The sequence below is a fragment of the Ovis canadensis genome, chromosome 24 (assembly GCF_042477335.2).
Source record: "Ovis canadensis isolate MfBH-ARS-UI-01 breed Bighorn chromosome 24, ARS-UI_OviCan_v2, whole genome shotgun sequence".
NCBI lineage: Eukaryota > Metazoa > Chordata > Mammalia > Artiodactyla > Bovidae > Ovis > Ovis canadensis.
The window spans coordinates 52564777-52586933 of record NC_091268.1 but is presented as its reverse complement, the minus strand read 5'-3'; the positions used below and the strand labels follow the sequence as shown (position 1 = coordinate 52586933).

General features: G+C 54.0%; 1 protein-coding gene and 1 non-coding gene across 3 annotated transcripts; one reads left to right on the top strand and one right to left on the bottom strand.

Annotated features, from left to right (window-relative positions):
- Positions 1 to 487: 487 nt before the first annotated feature.
- TMEM130 (transmembrane protein 130) lies at positions 488 to 16731 on the bottom strand. Of its 2 annotated transcripts, none has more exons than XM_069571495.1 (8): positions 16396 to 16731; positions 9600 to 9905; positions 7625 to 7784; positions 6451 to 6617; positions 5657 to 5741; positions 4410 to 4612; positions 2345 to 2457; positions 488 to 1837 (listed from the first exon to the last, which is right to left on the bottom strand). In XM_069571495.1, the coding sequence occupies exons 1-8, from the start codon at positions 16478 to 16480 to the stop codon at positions 1685 to 1687; spliced, it is 1272 nt and encodes a 423-aa protein (XP_069427596.1). In that variant the 5' UTR covers positions 16481 to 16731; the 3' UTR covers positions 488 to 1684. The 2 variants fall into 2 exon arrangements, with proteins under 2 accessions (XP_069427596.1, XP_069427595.1); XM_069571494.1 differs by having other exon boundaries at positions 488 to 1873; positions 16396 to 16712.
- On the top strand, positions 10817 to 10889 carry TRNAG-CCC (transfer RNA glycine (anticodon CCC)). The gene has a single exon. It is a non-coding gene; the product is annotated as a tRNA-Gly (tRNA).
- Positions 16732 to 22157: the final 5426 nt, after the last annotated feature.

Sequence of the window (22157 nt, the reverse complement as noted above, 5' to 3'; positions counted from 1 at the left end):
CTAAGCATGCAAACGGAATCTCTTTTCTCAAACCTACCCCTAAGTCCTAGTGTTTGAACAAAGTTCAAGAGGGCCTGCTGGAGACAGGAAGCTCTCACGCTTGAGGCTGCACTGGGGCTGCCCTGCCCCCAGGAGCTGTTTCAGGTGTGGCATGGGGCCCAGGGATCAGCATTTCCAAGTTCCTAGGTGTGGCCTATGTCCTACCCTGACCAAGAGTCACCCCCAGAGTCTCAGACTTAAGAGTCACCTGGGGGCGCCTGGAGCCACCCCTGGGGGACCCTCAGGAGCCCAACCATCTGTGAGGCAGCCTAAGCGGCAGTTTGAGAACCACTGGTCCAAACCGAGACTGGAGCCCGGGACAGCGGCTCCATCCCGTGCACCTGCCCGAGAACGTGATGGGCGTCCTGCTACATCCAAGAACCTCTCCTGCTGCTTGCAAGGCGCAAACGTCCAGGCACAGAAAAGAAAGAGACTTGGCCACCCTCTCTAGACTTGGCTATCATCGGAGCACACAAGCTTTATTCAGCAATAACGGCAGTATTTATGAGTATGAGCTGTACAACAGTGGGGACGCTGTCTTCAGCACAAAGTCTGAGAGCAAAAAATTACGGCGACAGAGCTTGGCCTCCGTGGCCCTGCCCCCTCTCCAGACAGGCCCAGGTTGCTCCCCACTCCTGCACGGTTGGATGGGGTCCCAACCGTGGGCTCCCTCTGTTCCCACACTCTCTGCACCTGACCTGCCTCCCCCAGGCCACTGGGCCAAAGGGAGAGGGGTGGACTGGTCCCCCTCCCTGGGCTCCATCCAGTCCTCTTCCCTCTCAAGGCCACCCTGGGAGCAGATAAGGGGGCGAGAACTCTGTCCCCCACACAGGGTACCCAAGTTTCCCCCCAGCCTGACTCTTTCTTTTGCCACACGGCCTCTTCCTCAATGCAAGTTGAAATGGACTCAGTAAAAGAAAGTGCTGTCTACGAAGCACTTGACGCTCACCAAGCATTAGCCCTGCCCCCCACCTGACCCCCAGCAAGCAGACAGGGAACAGGGTGTCCTTAGAAGGGGATCCAGAAGCCCCTGGGACAGCACGCAGAGGCAGGAACCAGGCCCCGGAGCTGTCAGGCCACGTGGGAAAGGTCAGGTTTCCTTTTAGCTCTGATCGAGGGGACATCTCAGCAACCAGCTGAGAGAGAGGAAGTCGTCTGAAACGTCTGGGTGACAGCGTGCACACTTGTCCCTGTATGTAAGACCTTTCATGATGTAGCCTTGAATTAACCATTTGTGAGCTTCCTCCTAGTTCACTGACCTGGGCAGGGCCGCTTGGAGGAGGGAAGTGTGAACCCCAGGTGGACGGCAAATGTGCCAAATAGGGGAGGAATCGGTGAGAGGCAACGGGCACACCTGGTGGAGAACAGGGACCACGTCCAGTGTCGGAGTCCCGCTTGGGGGCCTCCTCAAAGGCAAGGGGTGGAGCGGGGCTGACCGAGAGGGGCTTCCGGCCGTATAGATGGATGGATGGCTGGGAGGTGGGACTGAGCGGGGCTTGTGGAGGTGGCTAGACTGTACAGATGGATGACTGGTCAGGGCAGATGGCCCCACACTCATGGTGTGCACCAGCCTTCCCCCGACACTGCCCAAAATTCCTGGTCAGCACTCAGTTAACACTGAAACTGGGTTGGGGGTGGGCGGCACTCAGACAGTGTAAGTTTTGACAGACTTGTAGAGGGGAGGCAGCAGCCTGTGGTTCTCGCGGACGACCTCCAGGTACTCAGACGGCGTCTCCAGTAAGAAGGGCCCACAGCACATCTGGCAGCAGCACCTGACCCCCGTGGGCGGCTCCGGGTTCTTGTCAGACATGGGGGAAAAGTCAAAATCAGCCACCTATGGTGAACAAAACCCCATGGGTCAATCACCCTCCCGCCCACCGGGAGCCCTGTGAGGTGGCCTTACGAGCTCAGCAACCTGGCTGGGCAGCCTCTTACAAGCGCAGCTGTCTGGTTGCTGCACGCACAGAAACACCTTTCGGACACTACACGGGGCTTCCCTGTGCCCTTGGCTTTTCTGCTTTCTGGGTTTCCCCTGCTTTTGGGTGCCCTCTCCTTTACCAGTTCATGGGCATGGCGGGCAGGCCAAGGGCAAGCGGAGCAGGAGGTAAGTGGCATGAGAAGCAACCAAGTTGATCAACGGGGCCCCAGTTATGGATGCTTCGTGGGTATGTCAGCCCCAGCCCCGGGGTCTTGCTCTGACATCCAGAGCACCTCCTAGAGCCCCTGGTCTGGCCCCTTCCTCGCCCTCTCCATAGATCCTCTCCTGTCAAGGCCAGGGGTCCATCTCTCCCCACCGAGCACCCACCTCCACCATGTCCTTCTGGTGAGTAGCATTCCTCAGGGTCATGTACATGATGAAGGCCAGCATCATGGTGATGAGCGTGGCACACGGGAAAGCAAAGACAGCCGGCTGGATGCCTGGGAGGAAGAGAGGGTGAAGCCATGAGCCTGGGCGGTCAGTGCTGAATACCAGCTCTCAGGGTGCAGCACAGGGGAGAGAACAGAGCCAACCAGAGCCTTTTCCCTCTTTGTGTGCGTGGATCCCAATCAGGCAACTCCGATGGGCAAATCCAGGATTTCACAAAACCCAAGGTAGGGTCTGTTGGGGTTTTAAAGTGATACTTGATAGTAACTTCCAGAGGGTGCAACTAAATTTCCCACCAGCGTATGGGCTGGACTCATAGCAACTTGCTTCTAAACAGCGGCAGAGGACAGAGGGATGATGTACAACTTCCAAGCCTAGACCATGAAAGACCCAGCAGCTCCCTTCTTTCTCTCTCGGGTGACTTGCGTTGGGAAAGGAGACCAGGGTGTGAGGACACCCAAGCATCCCTGTGACCTCCAGCAGCTCTGGGCTTGCTCGCTTAGATCCTGTTGTGGAGAAGCCACAGGGCAGAGCAAGAAGAGCCGGGCGGGTCCTGGGGGCAAATCCTGGCTCTGCCTAGGTGACCCGACAGTCATGCTGACCCACAAGGCAGCCGTGGAGATGCAACCAGGTGAGGCAGGTGCAAGGCAGGTGATCGGCAAGTGTGGGTTCCTTCTCACCCTTCCCTTGCTCTCCTCCTGGTAGAGACACCACCATACACCAAAAGGATCTGTCTCCGAGGAAAGGCAGCATGGATTACCTGCAGTGCCACCTTTCTCCACAGGATTCAGGGGACCCCAGGTGCTCAGTGCCCAGGAGGTGCTGGGGGAGTCAGGGCCCAAGGCCGCCAGGGATGCCTGCAGGTCAGAGAATCTGCCTGGCACAGAGGGTCAGCCAGGGCCCAGGGCAGAGCATGGAGTCGGCTCAAGGAGGAGGGGCTGGGAGACTAAACGGGGCAGTGGGCACATCTGGTGCATCGATGGGGCCAACCTTGGGGCAAGTGCAGCTGGCAGGGGGTCCCCTTTAATTCCGCACAGGGTGGGACCTGGCTGGGCATCTGAAAGACCATCCCTAGGGTCTGGGATCCTTTCTACTCCACAGAAGAAAGCCCCCTTATGGGTAGGACATCCAGAGGACTGCCTGGAAGTGAAGGGGAGAACCCGATGCTGTCATCAGCCAATCCCACGGCTGCAAGCCAGCAGCTGGGCCTTGTCACTGTTTGGAGAAGAGTATGCCGGGGGGACGGCTGGGGACCCATGTGAATGGGGGAGACTGCACTGCACACTTTTCGAGCTGCCTGCACTCCCTGGGAGACTGAAAGCCCAGTGAGGCCAGCACAGTCGCCATGGAGATGCTTGTTTTGCTGGAAGCAAAAACACTGAGACGCAGGTGATGGGGCGGGTGTGACGGCAGTGAAGGATGGAGGGCTCGTGCTGGGGGCACAGGAGGCAGAGGTCACGTGTGGGAGGGGCGTTGCCCACCGGCAGCAGTGGTGGCAACGCAAGAGCTGAAGTTGGGATGATCCCGGGGCAGCACGGTGTGGATGGCGCTGGCCCAAATGGTGGGCGCCGGGGCTGGGAGCAGGGGCATCGACAGCGGTGCTGATGGTGGCCAGGGCGGTTGCTGCGGCAACGCTGACTCTGGCTCGTGAAGATGCTGGAAGAACGGCCAGTAGTGTGTGGTGGTGGTGGCTGTGGTTTTGGACAAGTCGCCGGGCAACGGCTGAGTTTGCTGTTGTTACAGCTAGTGGTGCTGGTGTTGAGGGTGGTGTTGGTGGGACTAAAGGGCTGGTATCGGGGGGGCTGGAGCAGTGGCCGATGGCACAAGAGGTTAGTGGTGGTGCTATGGGTGGTCAGCACTGGTGTTGACTGGGGCCGGCAGGGCTACCGAGGATTCCAGTAACAGTGGGATAGGCTGCTGATGGCCACCGGGGGACCAAGGGTGACTGGTGGAGGTGGCAGGGTCGACCGGTTTCTGCTGGGAGCAGAGGCAAAGAGTCACTTACTGGAGGGCCACACCTGGACCTTGTGGTACTGGTGCGCCCTGCTGATGGCGTTCTCAGCCTGGACGCTGAAGCAGTAGTCCCCGGGGTCCCGGAAGATGTGCGTCAGGTTGTAAGCCGTGCTGTCCACGGACACCGGGTGGCATTCCCCTTCCTCCAGTGGGAGGCACTCGGGCTTAAGACGCCAGCACACGTTCAGAGGGGGGCTGCAGGGAAATGGGGGGGGGTGATTTTCAGCAATGGCTTGCCAAGGGGTGTGAGCACAGAGCAAGTCCAAGAAAGGTCAGGCAGTCATGAACTTCAGCGTTCTTTCCAGGAAAGAACACCCCAGTGCCCAGGCCTCCAGGGAACATGATAGTACATAAGAGATGGCCCGAGATTCCAAGGGGAGGCCAGGGCAGTGACACATACAGGGACATGCACAGACTGCTGGGCGAGGCAGAATGCATGCTCCAGTGATGCCCTCAGTGTGTCACAGGGACGGAGAAGCACGCTCTCAATGAGGAAGTCAGGGAAGGCTTCCTGGAGGAAGTGACATTTGAGTAGGATCTGAAAGGATAAGCGGGCTTTCTATAGATTTGAAGGGGTGAGGGCATTCCCACGTTGCAGACAGCCCCACAAGGCCAGTGCTCCCTCCCCTGGACCCTGAGAATGGAGTCATGCTGTGGCTCTCCCACAGCCCACTGAAGGGTGGGCTCATCACCCCATGTGTTCCCTAACTTGGGTCCCCACAGGGATGAAATCCAGTGGTCATGTATGGAAGTGACAGTTGGACCATAAAGAAAGTTGAGCGCTGAAGAACTGATGCTTTTGAACTGCGGTGCTCGAGAAGAGTCTTGAGAGTCCCTTGGATTGCAAGGAGATCCAACCAGTCCCTCCTAAAGGAAATTAGTCCTGAACATTCATTGGAAGGACTGATGCTGAAGCTGAAACTCAATATTTTGGCCACCCGATGCAAAGAACTGACTCATTTGAAGAGACCCTGATGCTGGGAAAGATTGAGGGCAGGAGGAGAAAGGGACAACAGAGGATGAGATGGTTGGATGGCATCACCAACTCGATGGACATGAGTTTGAGCAAGCTCTGGGAGTTGGTGATGGACAGGGAAGCCTGGCGCGCTGCAGTCCATGGGGTCGCAGAGTCGGACACGACTGAACGACTGAACTGAACTGAAACAAAGTCAGGAGCCTCTCAGTGGGAGTGTGGACAGGACCACAGCTCAAGCACAGTGTGCTCCAGGCTTCACTCACCTCCCCATGAAGTTCAAGGTCACTACCATCTTTTGGAAGGTCTGAATTAGGGTGGGCCCCAAGACTTGGATGCCTCGAAGGGTTTCTGAAAGGCAAAGAGGAAGATCTCATTATGTCTGGTGGCTGACCACAGCTGTCTCGGGGCTCCCGGGGCTCCCAGGCTGTGCGACCACCACCCTGTCCACTTGACCCCCCAGAAGGGAGGGTCACAGGTCACATCCAGAGTCCTGTTTCCGCATCAGCAGCAGATGCTGGAGCCGCTTAGACTGAGACCGCTGGGGGAAGCCAGCAGGACTATGGTAAGCAGGACCTGGGGCTGGCTTGGGATAACCACCTCCCTCCCCACCATCTGTGCTGTGTGGGGGGCAGGGGAGCAGCGCCCTGTTCGCATGACTGAGAAATCGGCTGCAGCTGCCCCAGTGCCCCGTCTTGACAAAGCCAGGAGCGGCGGGTCTGGAGGCTCCCTCCTGGTGCAGCCGACTGGGGCCATCGCATCCCCGACAGGACGCTCCTTAACTGGGGGCAGATGTAGCCGGAAACAGAGAGTGACCGGGATGCATCCTATCACGGCACAGGGTCTGGGCTCGGCCACTCAGTGCCCCCTGACCTCCTCCGGGGCCTTCAGTGCCCTCTTAGAAGTGGGGAATGACAGACGCCTCACAGGGCTGCCAAGGGAGCTGAAGAGAGGCTGTGCAAGCCACTCTGATCTGTATGTGATCCAGCCCTGGAAGGAGTGGTACCCAGGGCTCCTCGACGAGCCAACGCTCAACCCACACCAGCCCCCCGAGACTCACCCTGCAGCTTCAGCGAGGCGGAGAAGTCACCCGTCTTCTGCAGAATGCCCTTCCCGGCGTCCGGCATGACCTGCTCCCACCCTGCCACCACCTTGACCTTCACGGTGAAGGATCCGATGATGGAATAGTTATAATAGACGGTACCATCTCTGGTCACCATCTGGGTGCTGTAAGGTGTTGGGGAGGGGAGAGATGACAGGAGTGATCCATGTGACTTTTTAGGGTCAGCGGTTGGGTGTCCAGTGACACATTCAGACCAATGTCATTTTGCGAGCCAAAATGTCACCTCAGCAGCAGTCCCCAGGGCCAGCCAGGCAGTGAGGTCAGCTGACCTGCATGGGTGGAGTGGCTGCTGGTCATCCTTGGACTTGTAAGTTACAGTTAGAAGAACTCTTAGCAATAGGTGCCTGTCGCCTGCCAGGAAGAGCTCTGCAACCCCATCCAGACCAAGGAAGGACCATGTGTTAGATAGACGTGATCTGGGAAGGGGAGAAATACGAACTTTGGAGTTAAGACGAATCTGGCTTTGAATCTCAGCTCCAAATTTCCTATCTACATAACTCTCAGCCTTATTTTTTTCATCTGTAAAACAGGAAGAACCATACCTCCATCTTAGGTTATGACTTTTTCCTCTACAATTACCTGAATCACTTCAAAAGGAACTTGAGTAACAATAAAGAAAATATTTTTGTTGATTTGTTGATGCTCTTTATATATGAAGTTTATCAAACCTTTACCTATTATTTATCTTCCAAATATTTTCTTCCAGTTTAACCATTATCTTTTGGCTCAACTTGCTTCTTTCATTTCAAATTCTAAATCTGATGATGCCAAACGTAGCATTTTTTTTTTCCTTTACAGTTTCTACCTTTTATTTGTATTCTTAGAAATGCCTTCCCCACTGCCAAACTATTCAATTGCAGGGGATCATCGCCTACATTCCAATCTAGTCTGGGTTTATTATGTTTACTGTTTACTATTTTAAATCTGTAAATTTGGAACAGGTTTTGTTAGGGATTAGACTGGCTCACACTGGTCCCCAGGGACCCCGAGTTTGGCACAGAGCGGGTGTGCAAGGCATGTTCGGAGTGAGAGAGAGCAGGCGAAGATAGCAGAGTACAGAGCGCTCCGCACAGGCCAGGCCTCTGGGGCATCAAAGGGGGTCAGAACATACCCGTCTCCGAAGTCCCAGCTGTAGAGGAACGAGGCATTCTTGAAGAAGTTGCTGGGGTCGTGGAGGAGGAAGGAGACTTTAAGGATTGTCTTGGTGAGGTAGGAGCTGGGCCAGGGCAAGGAGGTGTTCTGGGTGACCACAAGGTTCCCCATGAGGAACTCTGGGAGGGAGAAACCAGGGAGGGTGAGTCCCCTGCCCCCAGGGTGGAGGAGGGCGGAGACATGTGCCAGCTGGCAGGGCCGCCTCTCCCCGACCCGAACTCCTGACTGTCACCGTCATGGTAGCAAGAGGGGACCCTGCAGGTCTCCGAACACAGAGGTATACGGCCCCCTCCTAGGCACTGCCCCGGGCCAGCGGATGCTGGTGAAGACTCACTGCCTGTCTTACACGTATGGTTCGCTCCTGTACCCCTTTCAGCAGGACCCTGAACTTTCTGGCACAAAAGATGCCCAGGACCAGAAGGAAATGCGCAGGCTTTTAAATCGACTCTTGGGAAATATTTTGAAGTATTAGATGAGCCTAGAAAAAACAAGATCTCTACTGACCACGTTTGCTGTTGTTTAGTCACTAAGTCGTGTCTGACTCTTTTGCAACCGCGTGGACTGTAGCCCGAGGCTCCTCTGTCTGCGGGATTCTCCAGGCAAGAATACTGGAGTGGGTTGCCATTTCCTTCTCCTGGGGATCTTCCCAACCCAGGGATGCAACCACATCTCACTCACTGCAGGTGGATTCTTTACCACTGAGCCACGTGAGAAGCCCATTGCCAAGTATACGTGTGTACGTATTTAAGGTATACATACATTAAACACAGTTGCTCAAATTGGTCATAGAGTTTCATTTTGATCTTTAAAAATTTACAAGCATGAGTACTCTCTTAGGCTAAAACACACTCATTGTAAAGATCATTATTATTATAAATTATATCAGTATTCTTATGGTTGCATACTTAGCTTGTTGCTATTTTCCTGTTATTATAGAAACTGTAATGAACGCTTTTGTGCATAAACCATTACCCAAATGGAGGTTTATTACCTGAAGATAAGTTCTTTAATAGATTGTAGGGATTTCTCTGAGGCTTCTTCCCTGGTAGCTCAGCTGGTAAAGAATCTGCCTGCAATGCAGGAGATGCCGGTTTGATTCCTGGGTCAGGAAGATCCCCTGGAGAAGGGATAGGAAACCCACTCCCGTATTCTTGGGGTTCCCTGATGGCTCAGAGGGTAAAGAATCCGCCTGGAGTGCGAGAGACCTGGGTTCGATCCTTGGGTTGGGAAGATCCCCTGGAGGAGGGCATGGCAACCAACTCCAGTATTCTTGCCTGGAGAATCCCCATGGACAGAAGAGCCTAGTGGGCTACAGTCCACGGGATGCAAAGCAGTGATTCAACACAGCATAGCACAGGGACTTCCCTGGTGGTCCAGTGGCTAAGACTCCACACTTCCAAGGCAGGGGGCCTGGGAGCTAGACTCCACATGCTACCATTAAGAGCTCCCATGCCAGAACTAAGGATCCTGCCTGAGATAAGACCCAGCGCAGCCAAAGAAATGAGAAAAAAATTGATTGTAAACTCCAAGAAAGCAGGGAGTTCTTGGAAATAGAGAGAAGGGAGGGAGGGTGTGAGGGAGGAAGAAGGGGAAAGAGAGGGGGTGGGGGGATAGGGAAAGAGAAAGAGAAAGAAGGAGCGGAAGACTGAAATAACTTACAGCCATTGATACATATGGATCAGCTCCTCTCCCAAAGCAGTGTATCAGTTCACACCCCAGTAGCAAATACCCACTTTGTGTCCCTTTCAGCACAGCCCTGCCAGCAATGGGCATTACCATTTTCTGATCCTTTGTTAACTGACAGCAACTGAGAACCATGGGTCTGATCTACCTGTGTGTGATGGGTGTGATGCCTGTGATGCAGGTTTGATGCCTGGTTGTTTTCTCTGCCCCAAGAGCCCGAAGGCAAATCAGCTAGGAGGGAAGGTCCTCACCAGTGATGGGGAGGACGAGGAGGCTCCTGGCCACAGGCTGGCACATCCCACAGTCGGCGGCGGTGACCCAGACGGAGACCGGGAAGTCCCCGGGCACGCTCCCCACGACGCGGATGGTGGAACTGAAAGCCTCGTCTGCCTTCCCCGTGAGCAGCAGCGGGGTGTGGATCCAGTGGAAGTGGTAGAGGTGGGTGCTGGCGGGCAGGGCCAGGCTGCCGTTGTCGTCGGCCACCAGGCTGGCCATGATGGTCACCTCTGACCCCGTGGTGGCAGGGCCATCGGTGGTGAGCTGAAGCTCATACAAGCCTAGGAACCCAGAAACGAAGGCTGTGTTTCAGGAGAGGGCATGGCCAGGAGTGCCACTGCCCCACGCTGCCTGGGCGTCTCTTCATCTTATGGGTGGAGAAACTGAGTCAGGTCAAGGGACAAGCCCAAGGATCACATAATTAGCACACTGCCAGGCCCGGCTGCCTCCAAACCCACACTCTTTCCAGTGTCTCAACGTATTTTCTTTTTTCATGCCAGCCACGCAGGGCCTTATAGAGCCTGAGTCTGCTGACCTGGCCAGGCTTCTCAGCTACAAAAATGACCATCAGCTCATGTCACAGGAGGGCCCACTGCAGCTGCTTCCCAGAAAGGGCCCCCCATCACCCACCCTTCAGGCCCAAGCTTTACATGTGAAACAAAATTCCAAGTTGAAACACAGAGCTGAATTTGGACCCCCTTAGAGGCCTCACGCCTTGACATGGCAGAACAAGCCTTGGGAGGAAGGGTCACTGTGATCCAAGACTAGGCCCCTTCTCTTTGGTCTCAGACTGCAAATCCATAAACTGAGAGCTTCTAGATCTGAGCCACCCGATACGGTTGGTTCCACTAGCCATGTGGGGCTCCCGAAGCTTCAGTCAAAAGGAAACAAACTTCAAACCCACTTTCTCGGTCCCACTGGCCACATTCCAAGGGCTCAACAGCCGCATGTGGCCAAGGGTCACCAGAGTGGACACTGTGGATACAGATCTTCGTTATCACAGAAAGCTCCACAGGACCACACGTTCTCAGGGACCCCCAGGGTCTCGGCTGGGGTCAGCACTGGAGCGCTCTGATTCCAGCTGGGTCTGCTCCTTGAGGAACTTGAACTGACATATTGGGGATACAGCTCTTACAGGGAACCTGGGAATTTAGACTTGCAGGTTGCAAGCAGAGAACAGGGCCTCGGGACTTCCTTGGTGGTCCAATGGCTAAGACTCTGCACTCCCAATGCAGGGGGCCTGGGTTCAATCCCTAGTCAGGGAGCTAGAGCCCTCATGTCATAACTGAAAAAAAAAAAAGATTCCTCATGCTGCAACTGAAAAAAAGATCCTGCATGCTGCAACAAACAAGAAAGATCCCACATGCCTCAGTGAAGACCTGGCATGGCCAGATAATATAAATAAATAATTTTTTTTAATAAACAAATATTTTTTTCAAAAGAGAGAGAGAACAGGGCCTGGTGGACATGGAATGGAGACCATGTAAGAGACCCTTTAAATAATACTCCCCACCCAACCAAGATCATTCAGTCTTATGCTGAATGTAAGACTAATTATCATCTGAAAATACAGAAAGGTATAAAAATTTTTAAAAAAGAAAACTTTTAAAATAATCAGCAACAATCCCTCTTACTATATTTGGACATTTCCTACTATTTTTAACAAATGATGCTTACTCTGAGATTATTCCACTGTTGTTGCTGGTTTTGCATATCAAGCATCTTCCTAAGTTATTATGCTTCACCTGCTTTAGATAGCTGCAAACTTTTATCATACTCACAGGTAAGATTTTAAAAATCAGGTTTGTTTCCATCATAAAAGTTAAGCCAGGGTCTTCAGTGGTTCAGATTCCACGCTCCCAATGCAGGGGGCACGGGTTAGATCTCTGGCTGGGGAACTAAAATCTCGCATGCCACACAGCACAGCACGGCCACACACACACAAGATAATACATGCGCATAAAGAGTATTAGAAGCGTCCTGTTACCCTACACCTCCCCCCCTAAAAAACAGTTGCTAACAGATTAAGGTCCTCTGGCTCTTTCTCATGCACCAAAGCTTCAATTTCGTCAGAATCACCCTCTGCACACAAGTCTGCATGATTTTATTTCCACACAACACATCAGAAGGATGTCTGCGGGGGCCCTAACATGAACTTCAGTGGTTGCAAGATAATCCCTCAAGCAGGTGTATCTGAATTCCCAGAACCCTTCCCTCTCGTCAATAGCACTACTGCATGTTTCGGTAACTCTTTTCCTGCAATTTGGGTTTTCCTCTTCAGGTGCGATGTCTGAAGGGCTGGCGAGGTTAGACTGTCCAGCCTGTGGCAGGGCACACCTGGGCAGACGAGGTGACACAGAAGGAAGGGAGGAGGGGCCGCAACACCCACCCCCATCATTTCAGCCCCTCCCACCTCTCCCTTTCCGGGCATAGGCACCCCCTCCCTTGGCTTCTGGTACCTCCTAAGTGCTGATGGAACCCAGGAACAGTGACTTCAATTCTACTAAGCAGTAATGTAGTAGTAGCTACTAACCACGTGCCATTACGTTTAATCACTTAAATGTAATTAATACTGAAAAATTCAGTCCCTCCATTGCACCAGAGCCACATTTCAAGTGCTCAAGAGCCATAGCTCTCCCGGACAGCACAGATGGAAAATATATCCCTCATCTTCCAAAGTTCTGTAGGCCAGGAGTGCAGCAGCAGTCCCCAGCCTTTTCAGCACCTGGGGCCGGTTTCGTGGAAGCCAATTTTCCCACTGAGTTGGGTAGGGAGCGGGGTAGGGATGGTTTCAGGATGGTTCAAGTGCATCACATTTATCGCGCACTTCATTTCTATCATTACTACATCAGCTCCACTTCAGAGCACCAGGCATTAATCCCAGAGGTTGGGGTCCCCTGCTCTAGGCCCCCTAGCTCTCTCCCCTCCCAAACCTATCATTCTCATTGCCTGTCATTCCCTGTCTGGTTAAACGGTCCAGCTGTTCCAAGACCCAGTCCCTGGGCCTCTGCCACTCTTGCTGCTCCTCGCCATCACTACGAACACCACTTGCGTGTGTGTGTGTGTGTGTGTGTGTGTGGGCTCAGTCACTCAGTAGTGTCTGACTCTTTGCGACCCCATGGACTGTAGCCCGCCAGGCTCCCCTGTCCATGGGATTCTCCAGGCAAGAATACTGGAGTTGGTTGCCATGCCCTCCTCCAGGGGATCTTCCCATCCCAGGGATCGAACCCACGTCTCTTGTGTCTCCTGCACTTCCAGGCAGATTCTTTACCACTAGCGCCACCCTGGGAAGCCCCCATCCAGTAGACGACTGCTCCATCCTACCCGCTGACCCTTGGCCTCCAGTCCTGCCCTACTCTCAGCCACCCCAGCAAGCAGCTTCCTGCACGGTTCATCTGATCACAGGCCAGCCTCTGGGTAGAAGGAATCCACACTCATGTCTTGGCACATCCATGCTGTAGCTTTAACACTGGCTCTGTCCTTCATAGCCTCAAGGCCTTTGCACATGCTGTCACCACTGCTCTTCACCTAGCTGTCTGTGGAGATAACTTCTTCCAGGAAGCCCTCCCTGACTCCCACCCCCCCCCCGCCCCCGCCCCCACCTCTTCAGCAGTCTCCCAACAGCTTGGCACACAGCTCACCCTGGGTTGGGATAGACATTTCCTCACCTCCCCTAACTGCACCGCAAGCTCCCTGAGGGCAGGACAGGGGTCATCCCCATCTCCTCCGAGCCTAGTCAAGCACTCGGCACCAAGTAGGGGTTGGACACTGCGCTGTGGAGTGGCACCTGGAGAGAAGGGTTGGCAGAGGGCCACCTGGCGCTGCCCTAGGAAACTCTTCATCCAGGTGCTGCAGACTGCGCCCCCTTCCTTGGGCCCCATCCCACAGCTCTGAGGGGATCCAGAAGTACAGGACGTGCCCCTGCCCTTGTGGGGTTCACGAGAGACCTGTTCATTTAGCCAAACTGGGAGGTGGGCGAGTGGGTCCTCAGCTGGATCCCATTCACCCCGCGACGCCACGTTGCCTGCCCCCACTGGGGACTCTGTCTCCAGCCTTCTGGTCACTCACGTTACACATCGTTTCCAAATCCCTTTCCTTGATGCCACATTTTGAATTATAAAGTCACCTGGGCCCGCACTGCAAAAGGGACCGGCAGTGTCTTAACCTCAAGGAGAGAATTCCAGACATAGAAGTCTCTCCAAGAAAACACAGTGTATGGCTGAGTCCCTTTGCTGTCCACCTGAAATTACCACCATATTATTAATCTGCTGCTACTGCTGCTGCTAAGTCACTTCAGTCGAGTCCAACTCTGTGTGACCCCATAGACGGCAGCCCACCAGGCTCCCCCGTCCCTGGGATTCTCCAGGCAAGAGTACTGGAGTAGGGTGCCATTGCCTTCTCCAATTAATCTGCTATACTCCAACATAAAATAAAAGCTAAAAAAAATAAACTTTCAAAGATTCTTTAAATTGAAAAAAAAAAAAAAACCAGTGTAGATTTTACACTGGGGAACCTGAGTCCCCAAGGGCTCCCAGGGGATAACGCTACTGCCTGGCGTCAGAGTAAATCTGCATTGCCCCAGGCTAAGTCCCTCTGGCTACGGGGCAGCCTCTGGCAGGGGAAGGGGGCCCAGCCTTTCGCCAGGCTGCAGCAAAAGGAGGCGCTGAGATGAGAGGCCATTTCCACCCTTCCCCCTCTTGCTCTTGCCCACCGTCTCCGCCCCGCCCCCGACAAGGAGAGGCTCGTGGGCCAGAGCGAGGCTGGCAGGTGGCAGGGACATTCGGCTGCATGCTAATGGCCAGCTAGAATCTGCAGCAAGATGGGGCGCATGTCAGCACGATGGTGAGTACGAGACAACGCAGATCGGTTGCCAGGGGAATGGAATAGGGGGGCAGCTGGCTCAGGGGGGAGGAGGGACGGGGTGGGGGAGGGCAGGGGATGTGGCTACAGCAGACAAGCGGCCCAGCTCCTGGAAGCCATCCCCTCCACCACCTATCCAGACGCTGAGATTCCAAGGGCACTTTTCTCAGGCTTGTGTTTTTGTTTTTTAAAACAGGTATTTCACAGCCCCTGGGTGATGCTGCCCCTCGTCTTCAGGGTCTCAGAATTGTCCAGAATCTGGAATAGACCATGAAGGCTTTGCCACCTGTGGCTGAAGGGACCAAGCCCCGGTCAGGTAACCTACCCGTCGAAATCCATGTTTCCGGTTCGGGAGCCCAGGTTGCCCTGGCCTTGGAGTACAGAGCAGCCCACGCTAGGGTTGAGGGACCCCACAGGCACCCCAGTGGCCCAGAGCTGAGAGGGCCACAGCAAGACGTGAAGTGGCAAGAGCCGTGAAGCTTGACCCGTGGAAGAACGCCCACCAGCAGGCTCCCTTGGATTCCACCTGGAGCATGTACATACTCCCTGACCACACAGCCTGCAGGGGCCCTAGGACCTTCTAGAAAAGGGCTACATCGGCCTTTGCACCTTGCACATGTTGTCAGCCCAAAACACTTCCCAAAGTATCTCTGAAGTGTGAACAACACAACCTGGAATTAATAAATGGTCCAGGACACTGACTTCTGACTTCAACCCTTGGTACAGGAAGCATGCCTGAGTCTGACCCAGACCTGGGGAGGCTGCAAAAGGGCTTCTGAATCTTTCTCTCCTGTGGGTTTTCCCCAACCGCATCTCAGCTGTTTTGACTGTATCATGGGTGCAGTAGGCCAGGCTGGGAACCACATATGATTTCCAAAGAATTAATCCCCTCCTCCTTTTTTTCCCCAGCAATTTAGGCCACATTGATCATTTCTGGACACCTGCAAACCTAACAGACAAGAGGCCTCGTTTCTCCGTGAATATCCAGGGAGAAGCGTTATCCTGATGAGCACAAAATTCTCTTAACATTCACTCCTAAGATGCAGGGTTTTTACTTTCCCTTGTGGCTTTCATTTCACAAGTTAGGATTCGATCTCTTCTTCTCTCTACCATTCTTTGAAGGGTGGACGGGGCATGATGAACATATTGGATAATATTGAATAGCTGCGTTCAATAATACTGAACGCACTCAATAGCTGCCAACAGTCTCCTCCAAACTCTCCAACCTGGGTCCCGTTTATTTTCTCGCCAAAATGGGCCAGAAAAATGGGGTGCTGGCCTTCGGGCGGTGAGGAGGTGGGGATGCTAGAAGCACAGCCCCGGGGGACACGGAGTGGTACCCAGCGGATCCAGCTCGGGGTCCATTTTGGAAACCATTCCCAGAGAGGAAATGGCAGGCTGGCTTCCCGGGCTCTGAAAATCGCATCCCCCCGCCCCCAACCACCACCCCGAAGCCGACACGAGCTGGGTGGCACGCCTCTCCCAATAAGGCAACATTTGGAGGCAATCTGGCCGCGCTCCCTGGGGTCTGTGGCGTGACGACCGACCCCAGCATCCCCGGTCCCCCCCCGCAGCATCCTCCCCCACCTCCAGCGGCTTCGAGGTTCCCAGGCTCCGGGATGGAGGCCCCGGCCACCGCGCTGTTCCTAGGGCAGGGCCGATCAGGAGGGGGCTGCAGAAGCGAGGCGCGCGGGGAGCCCCCCAAGTGCCGGCGACTTCAGGGGACAGGGGTGAAGGGACAGGCCGTGCTCCCCTCCGCAGTGCGCGGCCTCGGGAGAGGAGGGAGGTGAGCGCAGGGCGCCACCTCCGCAGCCCCGGCTCCCGGCGAGGCCGCCGGCTCCAGACCGCCCCGAGGCCCCCGGCGCGCAGCCGACCGGGGAGGGCGACCGGCCGATCCGCGCGGCGCCTTACCTGCGGCCACCCTAGCCGGGGCCAAGGGCAGGAGGCAGGCTAGCCAGAGGATGCGGCCGAGGCGCGGCCAGAGCGCCCGGGCCATGGCGGCGCCGGGAGCCGCTGGAACGCCGAGGGGACGCGGCTGGACTCGACTGCGGCGGCGGCCGCCGGGGGGGCGCGCGGCGAGGGCGGCGCGGGGAGGTGCGGGCGCGGCGCCGGCTCGTCCTCGCCTCGGGTCGCGGAGTCTCTGCGCGTCGCCGCCGCCCACGGCCCGCCGCGCCGACCCCGGCCCACGTCAGCCGCGTCGCGCCCGCTCCCCGGCCCCCGCTGCTCCCGCCTCTCTCCGCGGTCCTCCCGGCTCCCCGCGGGCCCCAGCGCCCCCAGTCTGCGCCCCCTCCTCCCTCGCGTCGCCGCGCCCCTCCTCTCCCCTCGATCCCTCCCCTCCCCGGTGCCCGCTCCTCCAGTCGGCGCCCCCTCCCCTCCCCGCGTCCGTGCCCGCGCCCGGCGACTCTGACTCAGCGTCCCCAGAGGCGCGCGCGACGCTGCGGCGCCTCGAGAAGGGCCCTTTGGGCTCTTTCTCCAGGTGCCTTCGCTCATGACGCACACGGCTTGGAGATGCTGCCCTCCGTTCAAGAAACGCTGAGGAGCCACCGTGTGCCCGGCGCTGGGCGGTGGACCGGGAACTCCTGTGTCCCTCCAGAGAGAGGGACCCCGAGCGTAGGCGTTGGCACCGAGGCCCTTCCTCTGGTTACTGTCTCTGCTCCTGCTGCGAAATGAGGCTTGTGTCCCTGGCCCACAGCGCTGTCAGAGGCCTTGCGACACTCAAGACAACCGCGACGAGAAGACACCAGGTCGCTCCTTGGACACTCCTTGGCCCAAGCAGGCGCTTCCATCTGCCTTAACAGGAACAGAGCGTGCCTTTTCTGCTAGAAGGCAGCCAGTCTGGCTGACCTCAAAGGCTGGGCACCCGCAGCCTGAATCCTGGTCCCAGTTGGGCCTCTCCCTCATCCGTGGCAAAAGAGCCCACCCAGAGAGAGGGAGTTGGGTGGGACCAGGGGAGTAGCTGCAGGGTCCCCAGGGGGTGGGGGGACAGATTTGAGTGAGTCCCCTTAGGAAACTTAAAAGTGCTAGACAGATGCCACTCACTGATGGCACCAGCCACCATCGTGGGGACCAATACCAGCAGACTTTGCGTTCTCCCTGAGAGCTCTGTGACCTTGAGAAAGTCACATAACTGTCATGGTGCCTCAGTTCAGTTTTCTTTAAAATAAGAAAAATGACACCCCATGAGACTGCAGTAAGGGTAAAATGAGTGAACACATAGAACAGTGCTTGGACTTGTTGTTCAGTCGCCAAGTCACACGTGACTCTTTGCAGCCCCACGGACTATAGCCCACCTGGCTCCTCTGTCCATGGGATTCCCCAGGCAAAAATACTGGAGTGGGTTGCGGTTTCCCAGGCAAAAATACTGCACCGGGTTGCCATTTCCTTCTCCAGACGATCATCCCGTCCCAGAGATCTAACCTTCCTCTCCTGCGCTGGCAGGTGGATTCTTTACCACTGAGCCACAGAGGAAGTCTGTACTTGGACACAGTTAAGTGTTCAGTCAGTGCTGGCTGTCATCATGAGAACTGCTTAAGGAATTGGGAGAATTTTGCTTGTCCATCAGGAATTGAGAAGAACATTGTGCTTGAGAAGAAAATATGTTAAAGTTATAAATTGTTTCAAATATTTAACTATTTCACTGGCTGTTCAGTCAGTTCAGTTCAGTCGCTCAGTCGCGTCTGACTCTTTGCGACCCAGTGAATCGCAGCATGCCAGGCCTCCCTGTCCATCACGAACTCCCAGAGTTCACTCAGACTCACGTCCATCAAGTCCGTGATGCCATCCAGCCATCTCATCCTCTGTTGTCCCCTTCTCCTCCTGCCCCCAATCCCTCCCAGCATCAGTCTTTTCCAATGAGTCAACCCCCGGAGCACTCTCTGTGGCTCCCCCCAGAGCACTCTCTGTGGCTCCCCCCGGAGTAATTTTGGTTACTCCCCCAGTGTTGAGTTTTCGGGACGGATAGGACCCCACTTAGGGTGCTGCAGACCCCCCTGTAGGATAGACAGGGTGAGTAGGAGTGGGAAGTGTTGAAGGGTTTAAGAGAAACCTGGTTTTGTAGAGGTTGAAAGAAACCTGCTTTCTTCGGGTTGAAAAGAAAACCCCGCTTGCAAAGGTAAAACCTTTGTTGAGGCAGACTTTTCTATAAATCTTAATTTTCTGACATGGGTAACAGTGAGTCAAAAGAAAGACAGCTTTTTATGAGTAATTTTGCAGTCATTAAGTAAGAGAGAAATTAAAATTAAGAAATCCAATATTCAGTCATTTTTTCATTTGTATAAGACCAGTGTCCTTGGTTTCCGGACAAGGACACTGTGAACTTAGATACTTGGGTGAAGCTAAGGAAACAGCTAAAAACTTATTATACTTTACATGGGCCTGTAAATGCTTTTGCTCTGTGGAATATGCTTAGAAATGTTCTGGATCCCCGTCATGAGGCTGTTACATAGACTATGGAAGAGGCTATAGCGGTGGATGGCAGTGGGTCTCCACCTTCTACGCAGATCATATTTTCTGCCATTGGCGATCAAAAGGAGGGACACTATACCTCCCGAGGAAGGAGAGGACTTACAGGACGCTGCGGCCGGGCGCCCTGGTGAGCCCCCGGCAAGTCAACTCTTCGGATGAGGAGGCCAAAGTACTGGAGTTTCAGCTTTAGCATCATTCCTTCCAAAGAACACCCAGGGCTGATCTTTAGAATGGGCTGGCTGGATCTCCTTGCAGTCCAAGGGACTCTCAAGAGTCTGGCTGTTAGTGCCTTTTAAAAGGTACTAACTGTAGAACTTCCTTGGTGGTCCAATGGCTAAAACTCCAAGCTCCAGAGGCCTGGGTTCGACCGCTGGTCAGGGAACTAGATTCCACATGCCTCAACTAAGGGTTTGCATGCTGCAACTAAAGAACCCACATGCCGTGGTGTAGCCAAATAAATGTTTTTTTTTTAATTAAAAAAATTAAAATGACAAATATGTTCTTTAAAAAAATAAAATTTACTAACTATATAAAAAGAATAGTAACATTTATTACTTTAAAAAATGTGTAACGTTACACTGGGTAACTTCAGAGCAGCCAGAGTCGCAGAAGGCACCTGGGAAAGCCACCCTGAAGCTGATGTTGATCTGAGTCTTCTTTGTCTAATTTCTCACACGTATCACCTCTGCCGGAAAGCTTCCTTCTTCTGGGCTCTCAGAGCACCTGTCTTTTTTGAAGTGTTAGTTTGATACTTATTTCTTTATTTTTGGCTGTGCTGGGGCTTCTCTGCTGCGCGGCCTTCTCTCCAGGTGTGGCGAGCGGGAGCGTGCGGTGCACAGGCTTGCCACTGCGGCGCGTCTCTTGCTGCATAGCATGCGCTCTAGGTGCACAGGCTTCCGTGGTGACAGCAGGCAGGCTCAGAAGTTGTGGCGCGTGGGCTTAGTCGCCCCAGGCATGTGGAATCTTCCTGGACCAGGGATGGAACCCACGTCCCCTGCATTGCAAGGCAGATTCTTAACCATTGGACCACCAGCGACGCCCCCCCACACCTGTCTTGAGGCACATTCTTGTTGCTGAAAATTTTTCGAAAGCAGGTGTTTTGGTCTGTGGGCCCTAGCAAAATAGTATAGTTAGACTTCCCTTTGGTAACAGAAGGACAGCAGCCATAGAGTTCAACTTCCTGCCGCAAATCCTCATTGTCCTTCATTGGAAATGTAACTGTGGGAAGTGGGGGCCCCTGATCTGATAACAGTCACCCCAGATCAGCTCTGGAGAGGCTTTTGGGGTTAAATCCTATGGTAGTGTGGAGGGGGCAAAAGAGAGTTCAGGGTGATCTCTTTGTTGAATTCACCATGATTCCAGGCCTAGACCTCCACTCTGCCAGATTTTCTGTTGGAATTTTTTGACCTCAGGACACCCAGTCACCCTGTTGAAACTCACATGAGACCTAGGGAGGATTTATTGATTCATCAGGGGGAAAGATTATTCATAGGGGTGGGACCCTTAGGGCCAGCCCAACAGGTGAGGCAAAGGTAATCAGGGAGGGAGAGAGAGGAAGAGTGGGTTCTTGATGACTCTCAAAAAGTCAGGCTGAGGCCCTGACCCACTCCATGCAGGGACCACTGCTGCAGACTGCTCGCGCCCACCTGACTGAATATTTTGGGGCTCCCTGTATTCTTGGTAGTGTCCCAGCTGATCCTGCCCTAGGGGTTCATACAGGGTACAAATTTATACATTTTATTATGCACTGAATTGTATCTCTTGAGAAATTCATGTGTCAAGGCATAGCCCCCAAAGTGGCTGTATTTGGAGACAGCACCTCTAAAGAAGCAATTAAGGCTAAATGCGCTCATAAGGGTGGGGGCCTAATCCAATACGATTAGTATCCGTATAAGAAGGGGAACAAACACCAGAGATTGATCTCTTGAGAGAGCACACAGTGAGATGATACCACCACAAGCCAAGAGAAGAAGCCTCAGAATGAAATCTACCTTGGTGGCACCTTGATCTTGAACTTCCCAGTTGCCAGAACTATGAGAAATAAAGTTCTGTTGGGTAAGCCACCCAGTCTGTGATTGTAGCGGCAGCTTAAGGAGACTAAGACAACATCCAATGCGCAACAGGAATACGTTGGTAAAGAAAGACAGGAAGGGAGCTTTCCGTTTAGGAGGGAAAAACAGGTGATAAACGAGTAGATAAGAAATTTCAGATTCTAAGGAAAATTCCAATATAATGAGAGACTGGGGGGTGGTGGTGATGGTTTTCTTATTGGCCCTTAAAAAAGGCCTCTCTGAGGAGATGACATTTGAGCTCATCAAGGATGACAAGCAGCCTGCTTTATGTCTTTGAGGGAAGAATATTCCAGGCAGAAGAATCAGCTACCAAGGTCCTAGGTGGGCAGGATGCACAGCAAGGCCATTGTGGCTGGAACATGAATAAGGTTGGAAGGCGCACAGGGCCAGGGGCTGAGGATAAGCTGAAACGGTTATCCTTTGGAGGGTTTTAAGCAGAGGAGGGCTATGAGATATAATTTATGATGAAGTTGACACTGTCCCCAACTGCTAATTCAGGAGACAGACAAGAAAACAGGCAAAAATCATAGCAGCATGATGGGTACTTTTAAAGGAGAAGCTAAGGCCATGGGAAAGTGTAGGAATCTTGCCAGCTTCCCTGGTGGCTCAGAGGTTAAAGCGTCTGCCTCCAATGCGGCAGACCTGGCTTCTCTTGCTGGGTCAGGAAGATCCCCTGGAGAGGGAAATGGTAACCCACTCCAGTATTCTTGCCTGGAGAATCCCATGGACAGAGGAGCCTGGTAGGCTATAGTCCATGCGCTCGCAAAGAGTCGGACACCACTGAGCGACTTCACTTCACTATCACTGACCTAACTCTAGGTCTTTATCACATGCAATTAAACTGAAACTTATCAAAGGATTTGTCTACAGCTGCTTCTTTCTTGATTTACCCCACCCCCACCCCCTGCAAACAATATTAAATGACCTTGGTTAGCACACTGGTTCTAGCCCTTAGATTTTTTGACTTTCCTCAACTTTAGACCTCCTACCTTTTGGGGGTGGTAGTAGTAGGAGCAGAGAGGATTTTGCTTGCAAGTGGGCAACTTCTTTCATGGGGGAAGGAGTGTTCTAACTCACTTTATATCTCCTGGGGCAGAAATAATTGGCACTAAGTACCAATGCATCTATTTACAATCC

Bases quoted from the DNA above. Each gene is read 5' to 3' on its own strand.
- TMEM130 (XM_069571494.1), bottom strand. From the start codon at position 16,480: ATGGCCCGGGCGCTCTGGCCGCGCCTCGGCCGCATCCTCTGGCTAGCC. The intron at 7,785-9,599 runs GTGAGGACCTTC...TCTCCCTCCCAG, and splicing joins CCTCGTCCTCCCCATCACTG to AGTTCCTCATGGGGAACCTT. The intron at 1,874-2,344 runs GTGGGTGCTCGG...TGTTCACCATAG, and splicing joins ACCAGAAGGACATGGTGGAG to GTGGCTGATTTTGACTTTTC.